This window comes from Chlamydotis macqueenii, chromosome 17, assembly GCF_036417535.1.
Source record: "Chlamydotis macqueenii isolate bChlMac1 chromosome 17, bChlMac1.mat, whole genome shotgun sequence".
Classification (NCBI taxonomy): domain Eukaryota; kingdom Metazoa; phylum Chordata; class Aves; order Otidiformes; family Otididae; genus Chlamydotis; species Chlamydotis macqueenii.
The window spans coordinates 750972-766264 of NC_141572.1; the positions used below are offsets into that span (position 1 = coordinate 750972).

At 39.2% G+C, this 15293-nt stretch overlaps 1 protein-coding gene across 10 annotated transcripts in view; it reads right to left on the bottom strand.

Annotated features, from left to right (window-relative positions):
• Positions 1–15293, bottom strand: part of ATXN2 (ataxin 2) — a 52493-nt gene that overhangs the window by 21567 nt on the left and 15633 nt on the right. For 6 of the 10 annotated variants that reach the window (XM_086761270.1, XM_086761268.1, XM_086761269.1 and 3 more), the window contains exons 6-14: positions 12544–12668; positions 11177–11268; positions 8227–8424; positions 7533–7711; positions 5815–6024; positions 3546–3728; positions 1830–2018; positions 1002–1109; positions 18–88 (exon numbers count right to left, since the gene is read on the bottom strand). In XM_086761270.1, the coding sequence (XP_086617396.1) occupies positions 18–88; positions 1002–1109; positions 1830–2018; positions 3546–3728; positions 5815–6024; positions 7533–7711; positions 8227–8424; positions 11177–11268; positions 12544–12668 (1355 nt within the window). The remainder of the gene's footprint in view (positions 1–17; positions 89–1001; positions 1110–1829; positions 2019–3545; positions 3729–5814; positions 6025–7532; positions 7712–8226; positions 8425–11176; positions 11269–12543; positions 12669–15293) is intronic. The other 4 variants (XM_086761271.1, XM_086761275.1, XM_086761277.1 and 1 more) reach the window with 4 other exon arrangements.

A 15293-nucleotide genomic window follows, 5' to 3' on the forward strand; every position in this document is an offset into this window, starting at 1 on the left:
CATATAGAGAAACTTACCCTAAAGTCATTCTTAAATTTCTTTAAATCATCGATCTGTTTTCTATGTTCTGAAACAATCGGGGATACACCTGCCAAACATAAGATCAACATTGTCCAAGCATTTCTAATACAAGCCCTACACATTACTAAGTTTGCAAAAACATAGTATTTGCATATCTAAAAATGAAATACAGTGATATAATTTCGTCTGTAATGTGGTATAATTCCATGAACTATGTGTATGAGCACACAAAAACACTCTGTGAAACCGCGGCGCTGCATAACTGACACATCTACAGTTCTAACACATCGCACCAAGACAGAAGCCCTGAGGCGCAGGGACTGCAGAACTAAGCTGAACACAAAGAAGAATGCAACAAAACCCTCAGAACGTAACATGCCAGCGTTTCAAGACGTAGTAATTCAAAGTGAAACACTGATCAAGGTTAGGTTTATGGTTGGACTCAACGATCTTTAGGTCTTCTCCAGCCTAAATGATTCTATGAGTCTAAGTTCAACAACATGAAAATATATTTTTTGAAAACTGAACGAAAAAAAGAATGCTGCAGAGGAAGTAAAATTTAAGGCATAATAGCAAGACGAATTTACAAAAAACTATGCTGACCACGATGCTCGGAAGCATTGTGTGCACAGCTCTAAACACAAACACTCATTCAGTCCAAAGAGAGCTAAAAACCAGCTTTGTGAGCAGGAAAGGAAAAAAAAAAAAAAAGAGAGAAGAAAAAAACAAGTGAAAAGAAATCACACCATCCACATGAGCATCTCTACACTTTGTCTTGATGAAATGAGTCAAGAACAACATTTAAAAGTGTAGGCCTGCTACTTAACAACTGCATGACCAAATTTTTTTTGCTGTAGAATGCCCAAGCCAGATTGCCTCCAAGTCTTCCTTAAAAGACTAACTAAAGCAGTCAATCCAGCAGGTTTAGTGCTTGGAATTCCTACATTACTCACATATAGATGAAAGCTGTTGATACAAACCTTTGTTTTCAGGTTTAGGAAAACTAGGAGAAGTCTCACTTGGCTTTATATTCTCCTTGTTTCCAGCTGCAGAATTTTGCCTCTGGTCCTGAAGCCTAGTATCTTTAGCTAGAAAAGAAATTCCCAAAATTATTCTCTTATACACAACTCAAATTGACCAAAGAAAGATGGCAAGATAGAAACAGAAAAGAGATTCACACATGTTTAGCTAACAAAAGAAAAACCCTACGCATTTTCTGCTACCTAGTTAGGGCCTGGAGGGTTATCCTCCCCCCTTCCCCACCCTACTGTCTATAAGCTGAATGAAAAAGTCTCAAACACATCCCTCTCATCATACACAGAACCTTAACTAGGCTGAAAAAACCCCCCCTATAAACTGAGAGGAAATTATTTTCAATAGTCCAAGCTCTTCATACAGAACGCTATAAAGATTTGAGAGTTCTTAAGACATTCGACTGTTCTCTTGAATGTTTTTTTTCTTCCCCTTCCTTTCTCTATGCTCAAAATACCTTTTGAAATTGGTGGCATGTTCCTTTAAATTAGAAAACAGCCAGGAACTCAGTTTGAAAAAAATCCTCAAAGTCAAACACCTATAAGCCCATACTCCTTAGAGGGCAGAAGAAATTAAGCGCACAGAATTACCAAAAAGCCTCTCTCCAACCTTAGTTTAAAGTTAGCATCATGAGAAAAGGAGAACTCACTATACAGCAAAATGAAATGCATCAGAAGTTTTCCATAATTTAGAAAGCAGCTTTGCTCTTCTACAGGCATATTCACTGCGAGGGATTACTGAAAGGGAGCATCTGCAAGCTAGGGAGGGTAACTTGCCTTCGCTGGAAGGGGTAACTGCTCTGTTGGACGCAGGGCTGGCAGGTGTAGGAGAGGCAGCTGGAACAGGCATGGCAACAGATTCAGTGGGAATAGTACCAGGCTGAGGAGAAGGCAGAGCTGGTCCCGTGGGAGTGCTGCTCTGCCTTGGAGACCTAGGCCTGTGTGTTTTAGGGGATAATCTCGGAACTAGAAACAAACAGGGAAAAATAGTTATAGGATAACTTTCCTTATCTGCTCAGCAGTTTGCTTATTTTTAAAATGACTAAAAACATGCTTTAAAATACTTAGTGGAACATTATATAGTAAGTGAAAACCTGTTTACCTTTCAGGTACACCTCCTAGTTCTTTACAACGCAGCATTTCAGATAAGTGGTGTGATTTTTCTGCAGACTGTCCCCTAATATACATCACTGCCCTGCAGTCCCACCACGAGACTGCAATATGCTCCCCAGCCCCACAGCAGCACAACTACAACAGCTCACATTAACACAGTTTTCAGGCTGAACAGAAAAGGTGGCCAGGTCTCCATACAAACAGATGTAAAATATTTTTTAAAGGGCTGAAAAAACACATCCGTTTTACAGCGTCCTCTTTTGGAGGCTTGCCAGCTGGAAAAAAAACAACATATCCTATTGAAAGAAGATTATTTGATGTATGTTTTTGCCCCTGTGTTAAAGCAGCGAGGAAAGCTGTATGTTCTTTAAATGGTAAGTTGTACCTCCTGCTTCCTGCTCATCCCACTGCGGCTAGCTAGTCGCTTTACATCATATATAAACTTCAAATGAGCGAGGAGAAAGAGAGGTAAGTCGTTTAACAGTTCTGCTTGCATGTTAATATATAAACTGGAGGGTGGGGAGGGAAGATGAATCAGACATAATGCCAGAACAGTAGAGTTTAAATCTTTTCCACAAGGCAACAGGTGTACGGGGCTCTAATGCGTACCTTCTTTCTTAAAAATGCATTCCCACTACACTCCTCTCAAATTCTACCACTGCTAAAAAGTACCCGACTCGAAACTGGTACTCACTTGCCCTTCTATTCAAGAAAACATTCAGCTGCTGACAACTCACTAGAACACGGTCCCAACCACAAAAGCTCGAGACTAGGGCCTGTGTCGTAAGACTGAGCTTTAAATTTATTTCAAATATTAAAAAAGTATGTTAACTGATTCAAAAAAGAAGAGACACTGACTATATCTGCCACTGTAGTACTTAAACAAACACAAAATTACCACTTAAAACCTGCATCATTTTAAAAGGAAAGATATTCCACTAAACTTGAACAAAATTTCTTCTTCTAACACCAACCTTCCTCTATCCAAACATCTTCATTTGTAAACAACCCAGATACACTGCCATTAACCAAATTCAGTGTTGCAATGGAACGTATATAACTTTTGTTCTTTTTAGTGACTTTCCTGAAAATCACTTCTTTCAACAACTAATTCCCACATTTTTCCTTCCTTTCTCTTCATACACCATCTGACTTAACCTTTCTGCAGTTAAAACAATATTGCACCTGAAGGACCAACTCACCAACTATTTTACTAAGCTATCTGGAAGCATTCTTCTCCCACTTCATCTAAACAAGCTAAGTTAGCAGACCAGCGTTTATTCAGAGTCTGAATTTCTCTAGAAATGCAGTATTCTGCTTAGCATTCACACTCTAAAGTACCCCTGGCAAGCCGTCTACAATAAGCCAAGCTTTACCTACCCCCACTGACAACTGATGACCACGTCCCACCTGAAGGGCTGCCTCGTGCCACTGCAGTAGTAGATGCTTCCCCTGGTGCATTATGAGATACAAATTCTAAGCCACTTGAAATTGTACCCCTACCAGTAGAGACTCTGTGACCTCGAGGGTGCCGTTGTGCCTTAGGAGACATCCGTGGAGGCCCTGAGAAAAAGAAGACAACCCCACACAATAAGTACTTAACATCCATCACTATGAGTACCCAAACATACTATCTGTTTTTAAAACTGGATTTAATCTGATAACTCTCAATAATGCAGTAATACAGTCCAGCAATTTACACTGACATCAACCAAAACCAGAGATCCACGAGACTAAAAAGGCCAAGCCATTGGTCCAGCCAGACTACCAACACACTCATCACCCTGCTATGACAGCTCACGTTCACCGGTATTTAGAAGCTTTATCAGAATTGAAACAGGTTTGCAAGTCCTGGATTTAAAATACTTGAATTCAGGTACCCAATACTGCTTACTGCAAGATAAGCCAAAAAGGTTAGTGGCCCAGCTCTCCCTGAACAAGCAGAGTTCCAGGCTATCAAACATTTTCCAGAAAATACAAAATTTCCACTGCTTTTGTCAGGTGGTCAGTGATACCAAACATTTACTGACAGAGTAGTCACCACTGGCTGACCAATGCTCTTGGGGAATATCAGCAGAGCATTCTGCACTGAGGCTAAATTGCCTGCGGCAGGTCACAATTCATTTACAAGTCAGCAAAACTGCAACTAAACAAGTTATTGTTATCCCAAGGTTCAAGTCATGCATGTTTAACAGCAGAAGCTAAAGTCGTAAGTGAACACAGTAACTCTGAACAGCTTATGCAGCTGCCACAGAACAGTTATGCTCAAGCCTAAGCAGCAATACAATGTCTACATCCTAACGAACATTTTCTTTACAAGATCAAACTAAAATGTTGACACTTCAAAATGAAAAACTGTGTATATACAGAAGACAATCTGACTGATTACAGTTCATTTTTAACGTTGGTCAATAGCAGAGAAAAGTTCAGACAATGGCTTTCTGGTTTCAGATAAGGTTCTAAAATATCAAGTACCTCTTCTGGTTACATAAAGCTTTAAATGTCAGCCTCCATTTTAACCATGAATCTAAAGTATGCTCCAATCCAAATTCTATACAGGCAAGGATTTTCAAGAATACACACTTTCCAGCAATCCTCTTCTAGTAGCAGAAATTAAATGTTGCAGTAAGCAGCAGTTCACTGCATGCCTGACAAATCAACCACAAGTGCTAAAAAATAATTGAATTTGCATGTGGATTCTCAGTATCTTACTACATAAAAATCTCACATTGATAAACGGGCAGGAGCATGCCAGACATGCCCACTACCATCCACTTTTGGTTATGGACCGTTTCGAGCATTTATCAGGCAAGCTGCAGAACAGTGTTACTGATTCAATTAGTGGGACAAGTGCTCTGTCTCCCGTGGCTCCAGCGGAGCCAGCTACAGCAGAGACTGCAAGTTTCCAGTGACTTTAGTATAACCGGTTTGCATTTTTCCAGGCTTGCTAGATCATGCTGTGCAGGCTAGCTTTTAAGTGCACTTAAATAAAATAAAAATGTTAAGATGTGTTCCTTACTGTGCTCTCAGAGGACAAATAAATTTAGTTCAGATACTCCTGCGTACGGTTACCAAAGACTCATAGGTTAGCCTTTCTCTGCATATCACTGACTGTCAGGGAGCTGCCTTACTGTTCTGCCTCCATGCAAGCAGATCTAACGTTTTCTACGGATTCGGCTTTTGAAGCAGCTTATCCTATCCCATTCCATAGTGCACTTCTCTGAACATGCCATTTTTATTATTATTATTGGGGTTTTTTTTTAGAAAAGGTAATTCAATTATTTAGTTAAATCTGAAACTGCTTTTCGTGGAATAACTATACTAAAATATTTGATATTTTAGATAAATTTAGATTTCTAAAAATGCCCTCTAAAGTTATCAGGTCCTACATGTTGCTGTTGTTTAAGTTAAGACACTGAGCAGCGTTTACAAAGCTGAGTTTATTTCATACCAACTTGGGAAATTTCACAGCTTTATTTTGTTTTTGTAAAGTTCTTCAAATAAAAAGGTTAATAGAAATAGTCTGATAAACTAAAGTTAAACACAAATTATAGGTTAAGTAATGAAGAGGAAAAACAATTTTGTAATTAAACTCACAAAGGAGTTAAACAAAGACAAACAAAAACATGAACAAATCGTGGTATTGTACCTTCTGAAGACATGCGTTTAGGCATAGTAGAGACAGGAGCTGGAGAACCATGAGCAGAGGGGTGAGACGGGGGCCTGGAGGGCCGCGAGGGGGGCCTGGAGGGCGGCCGTGTAGGGGTGGCTGCCCGAGGTGGAAGAGAGTTGGGACCTGACTGGTAGCGAGAAGGTGGGCGAGAGGAAGGAGATGGGCAAGGCGATGGCCAGGGAACACCTGACAGAACAAATGATATGAAGGAAAGTATAAAAACTAAAGAAAAATTATGGGGAAAAAGGTCAACAGAAAAAAAAAAGTAAAATATGACAAAATGATTTTTCGTGTTTAACCCTTTGGGGATAGATTAGTTTATTTCTGCAACCAATAAAATAGTCTCCGCAAGGTCATTTCCTCCACTCCAGGTCAAATTTAACATCTGAATGTCACAAACTCCCCAAAGGGTTAATTAGGATCTACAAATACTACTAAGGAATAGACAGTAAAGTTTGATCTGTTAGCCTATCATATATATGTTCTACAGCAAGCATCACTCTTGACAAGGTCCTTAAATAGCTCCCAGAGGTTCTCAAACAGCGGTGCACATAACAGTATTGACTACACAAACTGCTACTTTCAACCCAAATGATGAGCAATAGCAACTCTAGGAACTGTATCTTTACAAAAAACAGCGGTGTTCAGTGTCTGAATCCTGACATTTATGCCTTTAGCAGTTATCTGAAGTATTAATCTAGGGTATAATTTTAATCTAGGGTATAGGGTTCATTGTTTCCAAAACAAAGAAACTGAATTCACAAGCCATTCTGAATAGTTTAGGTATATGATGTCCATTTAGCAGAGTAATTGGATGACAGAAATCACAAATACTACAAGTAGAATCCAAAGTTAGCATTGTTGGGGCAAGGCTCAGTTGCACATCCTCTACACAGCTGACTGGATTTGAGAAGGAAGTCTCACTTACCTTAGATGCTTCTCAGGCTTCATCTCCAGATAGCAGCACTTGAGTATTATACATTTTTCATTTAGTCACAGCAATCTCATATAATGGCATTTTAAACTTATAAAAATAATGCCTCAAGGATAGGCTACTGCTGAAATCCATCTCAAAAAACGGTGTTTGGTTTATGAAACACTGATTCCTGCTATACAGTGCCTAGGGATGTCTGTTTATAAATATTACCCATGTGTATAGCAGAGAATACTCAAATAGCTATTTGGAGAGAAGGCTTTTGACTCCTTTTCCCCTAATGCTTCTCCTACTTTCCCAACAATTCCTCCCCCCCGCCCCCCATCACCATAAAGTCAGTGAGTTGCTTTATTCTTTTAAATGGGAAACCAGAGAGGAAGAGTGACGCTTCCTCGGCTGCCACCTCCCTTTCACTAGGTGTCAGCATTGCTGCTCCCCCACGCAGAGTACATGCAGCGGCAGGAATACATAAAGCAATTTTTCATCTTTAAAACCGCATACCGCACCATCATCTAAGACAAAGGCGTTTGAGAAGGAAAACAAGCGATGTTTCTGCTTCACAAAGCCACGTACAGTGCAGTCAAATGTGGGTTCCATTATGAGGAAGTTAAATCAAAATCACAACCTCTGTGTTAAATGATGAATGCTAACCTAGCTTACGAAACACTTATCCTAAGAGCACACCATATGCAGTTTCAACACAATCAGGTAATTGGCTGCAATTCTGTAAGGCACATTCGTTTAGACTTCAGATACTTGCCTCCGTTAACTACTCTTTGATCTGCTCCAGAGTTAGGACTGAATTCTGAAGTATGGGATCCAGACCTTGAAATTGGTGGGCCTGATCCAGACTGGCCCATCCTTGGTGAGTTTTGTCTTCCACTTCCCCAGGACAGGACATCTCTATTCCTCTGTCCAGGTGGAATGTATTTATTTTCTCTGAAACACAGCAGATTTCTATCAGTGTTAAGACAGAACTGAAAGACAATGAAAAGTACCTGATCAAGTGTTCTGCTGATATTTTCTCTCTAAAAGAAAGCTAAAGGAAAACTCTAAATACTATCAGATGTTGACCTAACATTCACCTCACGCATTGGCTTTTGACACTGATCACACAGTCCACTTTCTAAGAGCCCACAGACACTGAATGATTTGGTATTAATGTCTAAAACTCTCCACGACATACCGAAACCACTGCCCCTTCCTGTAATTTGGTATGAAGCCACCACAGTGACATATCAGAACGGGGAAGTCTGTTTCACTACAGAGATAATACAGGGCCAGGCAGACGTGTACCAGTTAGCATGAGCGCCAAAAGCAGCACATGATTGTTTACACAGGGTTCCTAACCTAATCAGCCCTGCTGAAAAAGCACAGTTTCAGTGCGTAAATTGCTACTGTACCGAAATATGTACAGTTTAAATAAAAATACTATTCATAGTGTAGGCAAGTACCTAGTGTTCACACCATGTCCTTCTCGCTCATTAGCATTTCTCTGAACAGCAGTATATTTTTCTTCTTCTGTTCTTTCATCATTTTCCAAGGCAACCCGAGCTTTGTATTGGGCACTTGATTCAATTTCCTCTGCTAATTGAGTTGCTCTGGCTTCTCGTTTTAAAAACTCTTCTGAATTATCTCTTTCTAATGGCACCCTAAAAGACAACGGAAAGGAAAAGAATCTCTGAAATGCATGCAAAAGCACAAAGGAGCTATAAAAATTACATAGCGCTAATTCTAACCAAGTCAGAGTAGAAAAACCCTGCTTTGAAGCCAGCAGACTTGCTGTCTTTTTTAGTACAAGTATGTCAATATTCCTGGACTGGTTTGGTATTAGGTGCAAACTCAGTGTCATTTACCTGCCTAGAGAGCTGAGGTCAGGGTTCAGAGCTTTTCCACACAACTTGTAGAATCCCCAGTCCCTAAAGCTACGCAAAGGCTCCAGCTTTTAACACGGTTGAGCACATTAGTAATAAAAAGCCTCAGGCTGTTGTTTAGATAGGAAGCTACCATAAGAGACCAAATTTGAATTTCTTCAGCTATTTATACATTCCTAACAGACAAAAGAGTCCCCAATCCTACCGAAATTAGAGAGTTACATGCTTAATCCTTTGATAATTCCAGCCACAGAATTTCAGCTCTTCCTGCTATGAATAACTGCAGAAAAGATGAATGCAGTACATTAGAGTATAGGAGCAGAAAGCCATGACTCATTTGCCATGTCCTAGAACCTCAAAACCATTCATTCTGTGTATCTATATTAGGCAACAGCATACTGCAAAAAGCATACGTAGCTCCCTTAGGAAAGCCACCAAGTAAGAATTCAACACACGAGCAACAAAATACTGAAAGAGAGAACTAGAGATGGACATCATACCTGGCACTTCCTTCTGTCCACCCATGGGTTTGGTTTTTACCTGCTCTAATTTTTGTTAAATATCAGGTTTCACAAAACAACTTTGCGCTTTGTCCTTGATTCTAATTTTGAGTTCCAAAAACTGTTCCATCCAACCTTACTTTAGAATAAACTGCATAAAAATGCAGAACACAGCTGAGGCTTGGCCCATGCCATGCTGGGCATCATGTAATCAGTACTGCCCATACTTTGAATAATATAAAAAAGAAGAACAAAGAAAGTAGGTGGAGATACCAGCCAAGTACGAAATAATAAAAGCAAGGTTACTCAAGTGTTGGTGGCAGAACTAGGAAAACAAGTGGCTTTGCCAAATTCCAAACCAGCACTCCACTACTGCATCACAAATTCTTCCCCCCACGCACATTTTTTGCCAATCGAGACAGCTACTGGCCTTATCAATGGTAACTGTAAGAATGTTAAATAAAAACCTTGCCCTTCAGAGTAAAGCTTTGGCTCAAATAAGATACGCATGAAGACAATGCGTACAAACCTGAAGCCACGGGCCTTGCTGACCCTGTATTAAGTATACACACGAGAAAGGAGAACACCCAATACATCCTCATTTATTTAAAGTGACTGAAAAAAATGAAGGGATGTATGCAGTGGCACTGATGGCAATCTAAACAAGCAAAAGAAAGATTTTGCGTTTTCTAACAGGGAAAAGGCCATTAAAGCTGAAAAAAAAGGGGATGGGCAAGATGACATTGTCCAGAACCTGGATGATGACAAAAGCAGGTACAGTAGCTGATCAACACACTAACGCAGTACGCTTGCTAGAACACAAAACTTGTACCTTTATGCAGTTTGACAAACTATACCTATACTAAGCTAACACTTAGCTCTAGGAAGAGAAAACAATTCTTCAGTTGCACGTTAAGCTTTTAGCTACACTGCTGTTCATCACACACTTGGAAAATCGGGAAAAGTTTCCCAGTTTAGCAGAATGATAGGCAAAGCAAGTTGTCTGACTAGGAAACAATGGAATTTGTCCCTGGCAATTTAAAGCCACCTTCACGTTTTTAATCTGTTTCCATTAATATCCATCAAGCAGAAAGATGGAAGACTAAAGTTCTGAAGTACAAGAAGTACTCAGAGCAGTGAAATATACAAAAGAATAGCTTCCCCAGGATCCAAACGTAAGCTGATTAAGACACTTTGATTATCACCACATTACAGGTCTATTCTAACAAAATAGTAAAACCAAAATTGTTGAACCGGAGACCTGTAGATAAGTGCTCCAATTCTACACACAAAAATCAAAATACTCACTGCAATTCCTTGACATTCAAAAATAAGTTTATGCTTTGGGGGTTAAAAGAGTGGGAAAACAGTAAAGACATTTCACAATGGCTGCTGAACATCTGCAACTGATTTGTTTTGCAGTTGCAGTGAACATTATAGCTGCAGACTACTGGGAACAGGTCCACACTGCCAAAGTAGCCAGAGCAGGCTTTCTACTGCTTCTATATTCACATTGTTATTGTATTGTAACTAAAACTTTACTTTAGATCTGGACAAGTCTGCTAAACAACCATTTGCAGCACCCCACCCCTCTCCTTGGTTACCAGTAAAGTTTCAACATCCCAGTATCCACCAACTCAATTGTCTCAATAAAATCAGGATTTAGTCAAACTGTTCTGCTAGGTTGAACACAAACTATAGGTACAGTAGCTATGCAAAGAGTCTCACAATTTGGTATTTTCTACCCTAGTCATACAAGTTGTTTTAAGAAATAAGCATTATTGCGTGCCTAAATTCAGAAAATGTTGCAGTGGGAATGAACTGCGCCCATTTAAGGGAATATATCATGATTACCACATTTAACTATTCAGAACGCTGGCAAGGTTTCTTAAGCACTACTCATTCATTGTTTTTTCAGTTATTCAATTCCACAACTTTAGAAAATATGTAAAATTATCTTCAGAATACGAAGTCTGTCAAACTAGGGAGAACATTAAATACAAATCTAATAACAAAATGTTGGAACTTACGTATAAGAAGATAAACTGCTGTCATAAGTTGATACTACACCATAATTTTCTTCATTGTAACGAAACATGTCATTGGGATCCCATCCATTAGACTAGAAGAAAATGATGCTTGTTTTTCAAAATGACACTGGAAACACATTCCCTTAAAATTGAGGGCTGATGGCAGAAGTTAAACCTTTTGCCCTTTGTCCTGGGCCGACGATTTCACTATCCGGGTACCAAAGTTACTAAAGCCACAATTTATTTCAGGGAGCTCTGTTCATCAGATGCACAGATTTTACCTTCAAAAGCCAGATTTTTGTTTGTTGTATGCATTTGTGTTGTTTTTTTTTTTTAACTACCATGTTCACTCTGTACTAGCAGATTACTGGCCATCAAGAAATACATACGTGAATCCTTTTCCAAAAAGCGCAAATTGACGCTTCTGAACATTAGAAGTGTCCCTCGCTGTGGCAAGTGCTGAAAATTTTCAAATGCACTGCTAATGCAATTATCTGAGACACACACCCTGCAGGAAGAAGACCCCTGTTCATCCGCACAACTTCCCCACTTTAGTAAAATTGCTGTTACAGCACTCAGGCACAACGATAAATGTTTTGAATGTTTTATAAAAGCACTGACAGTATTAACTATTCTAATAAATCTCAGTTGTACAGTATGTACACTAAAATTGACAGGATAACTGTTCCAGCAGACAAAGTTAATATGCTCTACACTATCGTGACTAGATTACTCTCTAATCAGTAACATTATCTTCTTTCTTTAACATATTGCAGTTTGAATACCTTACTAAAAGGAATGCATGGTTCAGGAAAAGTTGACTGCTACGATATATAAAGAAATGTCATATGAGACCATACTCTTCATTTAACAATTCATCATCTGCTAGTAGAGATTGTATCTGTGCTTATTTAGGCATGGGTCAGACTTCCATCAATTTCCTTCATCGTAGCTCAGAGACAGTTAGCTAAGCGCAATTTTGCCATAATTTCCAAATGCAATGATAGTCAGACAGGAATGCTCTGATTAAACACAAATCACTTCAGTGTGTCGCTGAATTTGGAGTCCTTAATAAAAGCTCCTCTTTCAGCCAGCCCATGAGTCAAACACATCCCTTACCACAGCAGCTGCCATTTGTCAATATTTGCCAAAAGTGGCATTTGAAATCCAGCTATTCTTATTCAAACGGTAAAAAGGTACTGTGGCAGCTGCTAGCAAAGGCTGAACACACCCCCACACAACGCAGGCCAGCAACTTAAGTCAAAAGTTCATTACTAGATTAAAATCAAGGAATTGTTGCAAAGCATGTCCAGAGACACAGCTTATTTTCTACAGGCTATCACAGACGATAAGAAAGCATTACTTACAACATCTGTCTCTAAGGCCTCAAGCTCCTCAGCAGCGGTGGTCTCTCCTCCATCCCATGGTTCAAGATCCTTTTCCTTGTGCTCACCATTTACTTTAGCACTGATGGCTGAGTCAGTAAAAGCATCTACAATGGAGTGGGGAGGGATGGGGTGAAATCAATTTGGTTAAGTACAGGAAGACGTACACAATAGTTTATCTGAGGAACAACCAAATACAGGCAAATCACAGGCACACTAAACACCATTCACCTTCCCTTGTAGCTGCTGTATTCAATAGGACTACCTTAGAAAGGCATCTGCTTTATACTTGGAATAACTATGAAAGTACAGACTAACTTCTAATAAGCAGTAATTACTTTCAGTTATTTCAAAATACTTTACACAAACTACATGTATGTTTTTGGGAAAAAAAAAAAAAAAGTCTGCCTGAGGATCCCCATTCCTCTAGAAAACCCAAGACTTGTACACTACGCGTTTCCAAACAGCCCACACAACTGCACACTAACATACTACACAAATATATAAAAAAAATCATGAATGCAACCCAATCTTATTCCTTAAATGGGCAAAATACAAATTTCCCTTCAAATATCCGAGTTTCTTCTATGTCCACAACTCCTCAACACACCAGCATGCACGCACACACTTTTACTCCCTTTGCAGTGTAACTCCATTACCCATCAGCTTGGTGCACCCATTCACTGTGTCATGAACAGAGATGTCTTCTTTCCTGCAAGAGCTTTTTAAGCAGCAGCTTACCCAAATCCCACAGCAAGATTCAGAAACTCTCTGCCTCTTGTTCTCAACAACATATGAAAATAAAGAAGCAGTAAAGGTTTGCTATTGTTTCTAAAAATTATTAAGATGTATATAAAAAATTAAGACCACGAGTTTTTTTATTTTCACTTGTTCACATTTCATTCAAGCCAGACTTGAAATGAATAATACTAGAATCATAAAGTGCTGTGAAAAAAAAAAAGTACAAAGCCATTCATCAAGGAAGCCAAGCTTTTATATTTGTAAGCAACTAGATCTCAGAGCTGCCATACTTAAACAGAAGGAACTTCAAAAAATAAAATAAGCTTGTTGTAAGCTTACAAACAAATAAGCAAGCCTAAAATAAATAAGCCTTCAATCTAGAATTCCCTATTATCATTCTACTGATAAAATAAGGAGCAAACATTTCAGACCTCTAGAAAAGATGAAATGAAACCACCAGGCAGTGCCAGATATGGAAGAATGTGGCTTAAATTAACTTTTGGCAAGATCTGAAATCTTATTAAGAAAAACGAACTTTAAAGCCATCACGAAAAGAATTCACAACATATGAAGTTGGCCACTGATGTTACAGTTTTTGAACAATCACTGAAGATTTTTTTAAGGAGAGATTGCTGACATAGCTTATTACTCATGTTTTACCCAATTTCACAGTGAATTTCTTCACATATACTGGTACGATCTGTCATAAAAGTTAACTGTGCTTAGTCTGTCTAACAACTTCCAGCACTATCTCGTGAAATGCTCGCTCAACTCATACACAAAGACCAAAGGATCTATGGGTAAGTAGCTAAGCATTGTTAATAAGCTTTATGAAACCAAATATTATAGAGGATGTATGAAAAATAAAGAAGTTCATTAGCTAAACATTCATTTCAAATACAAAAGAATCAGTAAAATAAGAAAAGAAAGCCAATGAAGGAAAGACACCTAACCAGGCACACCACTGTTAGGGCTCGTGTGAAATTGCAAAACCCTGCATCAATCACCTTGCGAGAGGTCACAGCCCGCCAACCAAAGCTGGGACACTGCGCAGCGGGAGGTTAACACTGCCACGTGAGATTACATTTTAGCTCGTCACTAAACGCAGAGCCTTTAGCAGGCACGTTCTGGGATTACTTGTCAACTGTTCTGAAACAGTCACTGGATCATTGTACTACCTACGTGCTGATGCAAAATTTCAGTCATTGCATTTTCAACTGTTCAGAATAGGCAAAAATCGAGGGTGAGAAGAGAAGTCATCAGCTAACTGCAAGATACTCTAAATGATTCTGTGAAGTTACGCATGCATGTTTTATAGTGCTGTAAATGTGCGAGCAAAGATATTAAGGTTCGGTTAAATATTATGGTAACAAAAGCATTATGAAAGGCAAGATGCAGAGACATAGAGTGACTGCCAAAAAAGTTACCTGTTTCTGAAGGAACTACAACAGATATGGAGAGAGAAAAAATTGGAAGACATCAGATATAAATACAGGTGGATTTTTTCACATTACATTGCTGAATTCAGGTAAAGCTAAACACTTTGAGTCCCTCTCACAGACATATTCAAACTGATTGCACGTCTCTCACCTTGCAAAGATCATTTCCACAGTAAAACTTCAGCAATGTTCCCACCTATTAAGAGCCCCATATATTTCCCCATTTTGCTTCAAAAAAACCCTCCTCCAAATAGCCTACAGATTTCTAAGGTATACGAACTTAAAAGAAAATGTCTCCCAGTTTTCCTTCATGCAAACAGCTTTTAAAATATACTATAAAAACAGAGGATACCTTTAAACATCACCTGAAACTACATAGTAACTCATTGCTACCTCAATCCACAGTTAAATAGTAACAACAGAGCACATTCAACAGGGAGGCCAAAGGAAGGCACTTGTATCTGGAAAATCTATGTTTGCCTTATCAATAGTCCGTAGCTAACACTACCATAACCCAGCCAGGCCAGTGCTGCTTCTGCGCCCAACACAACG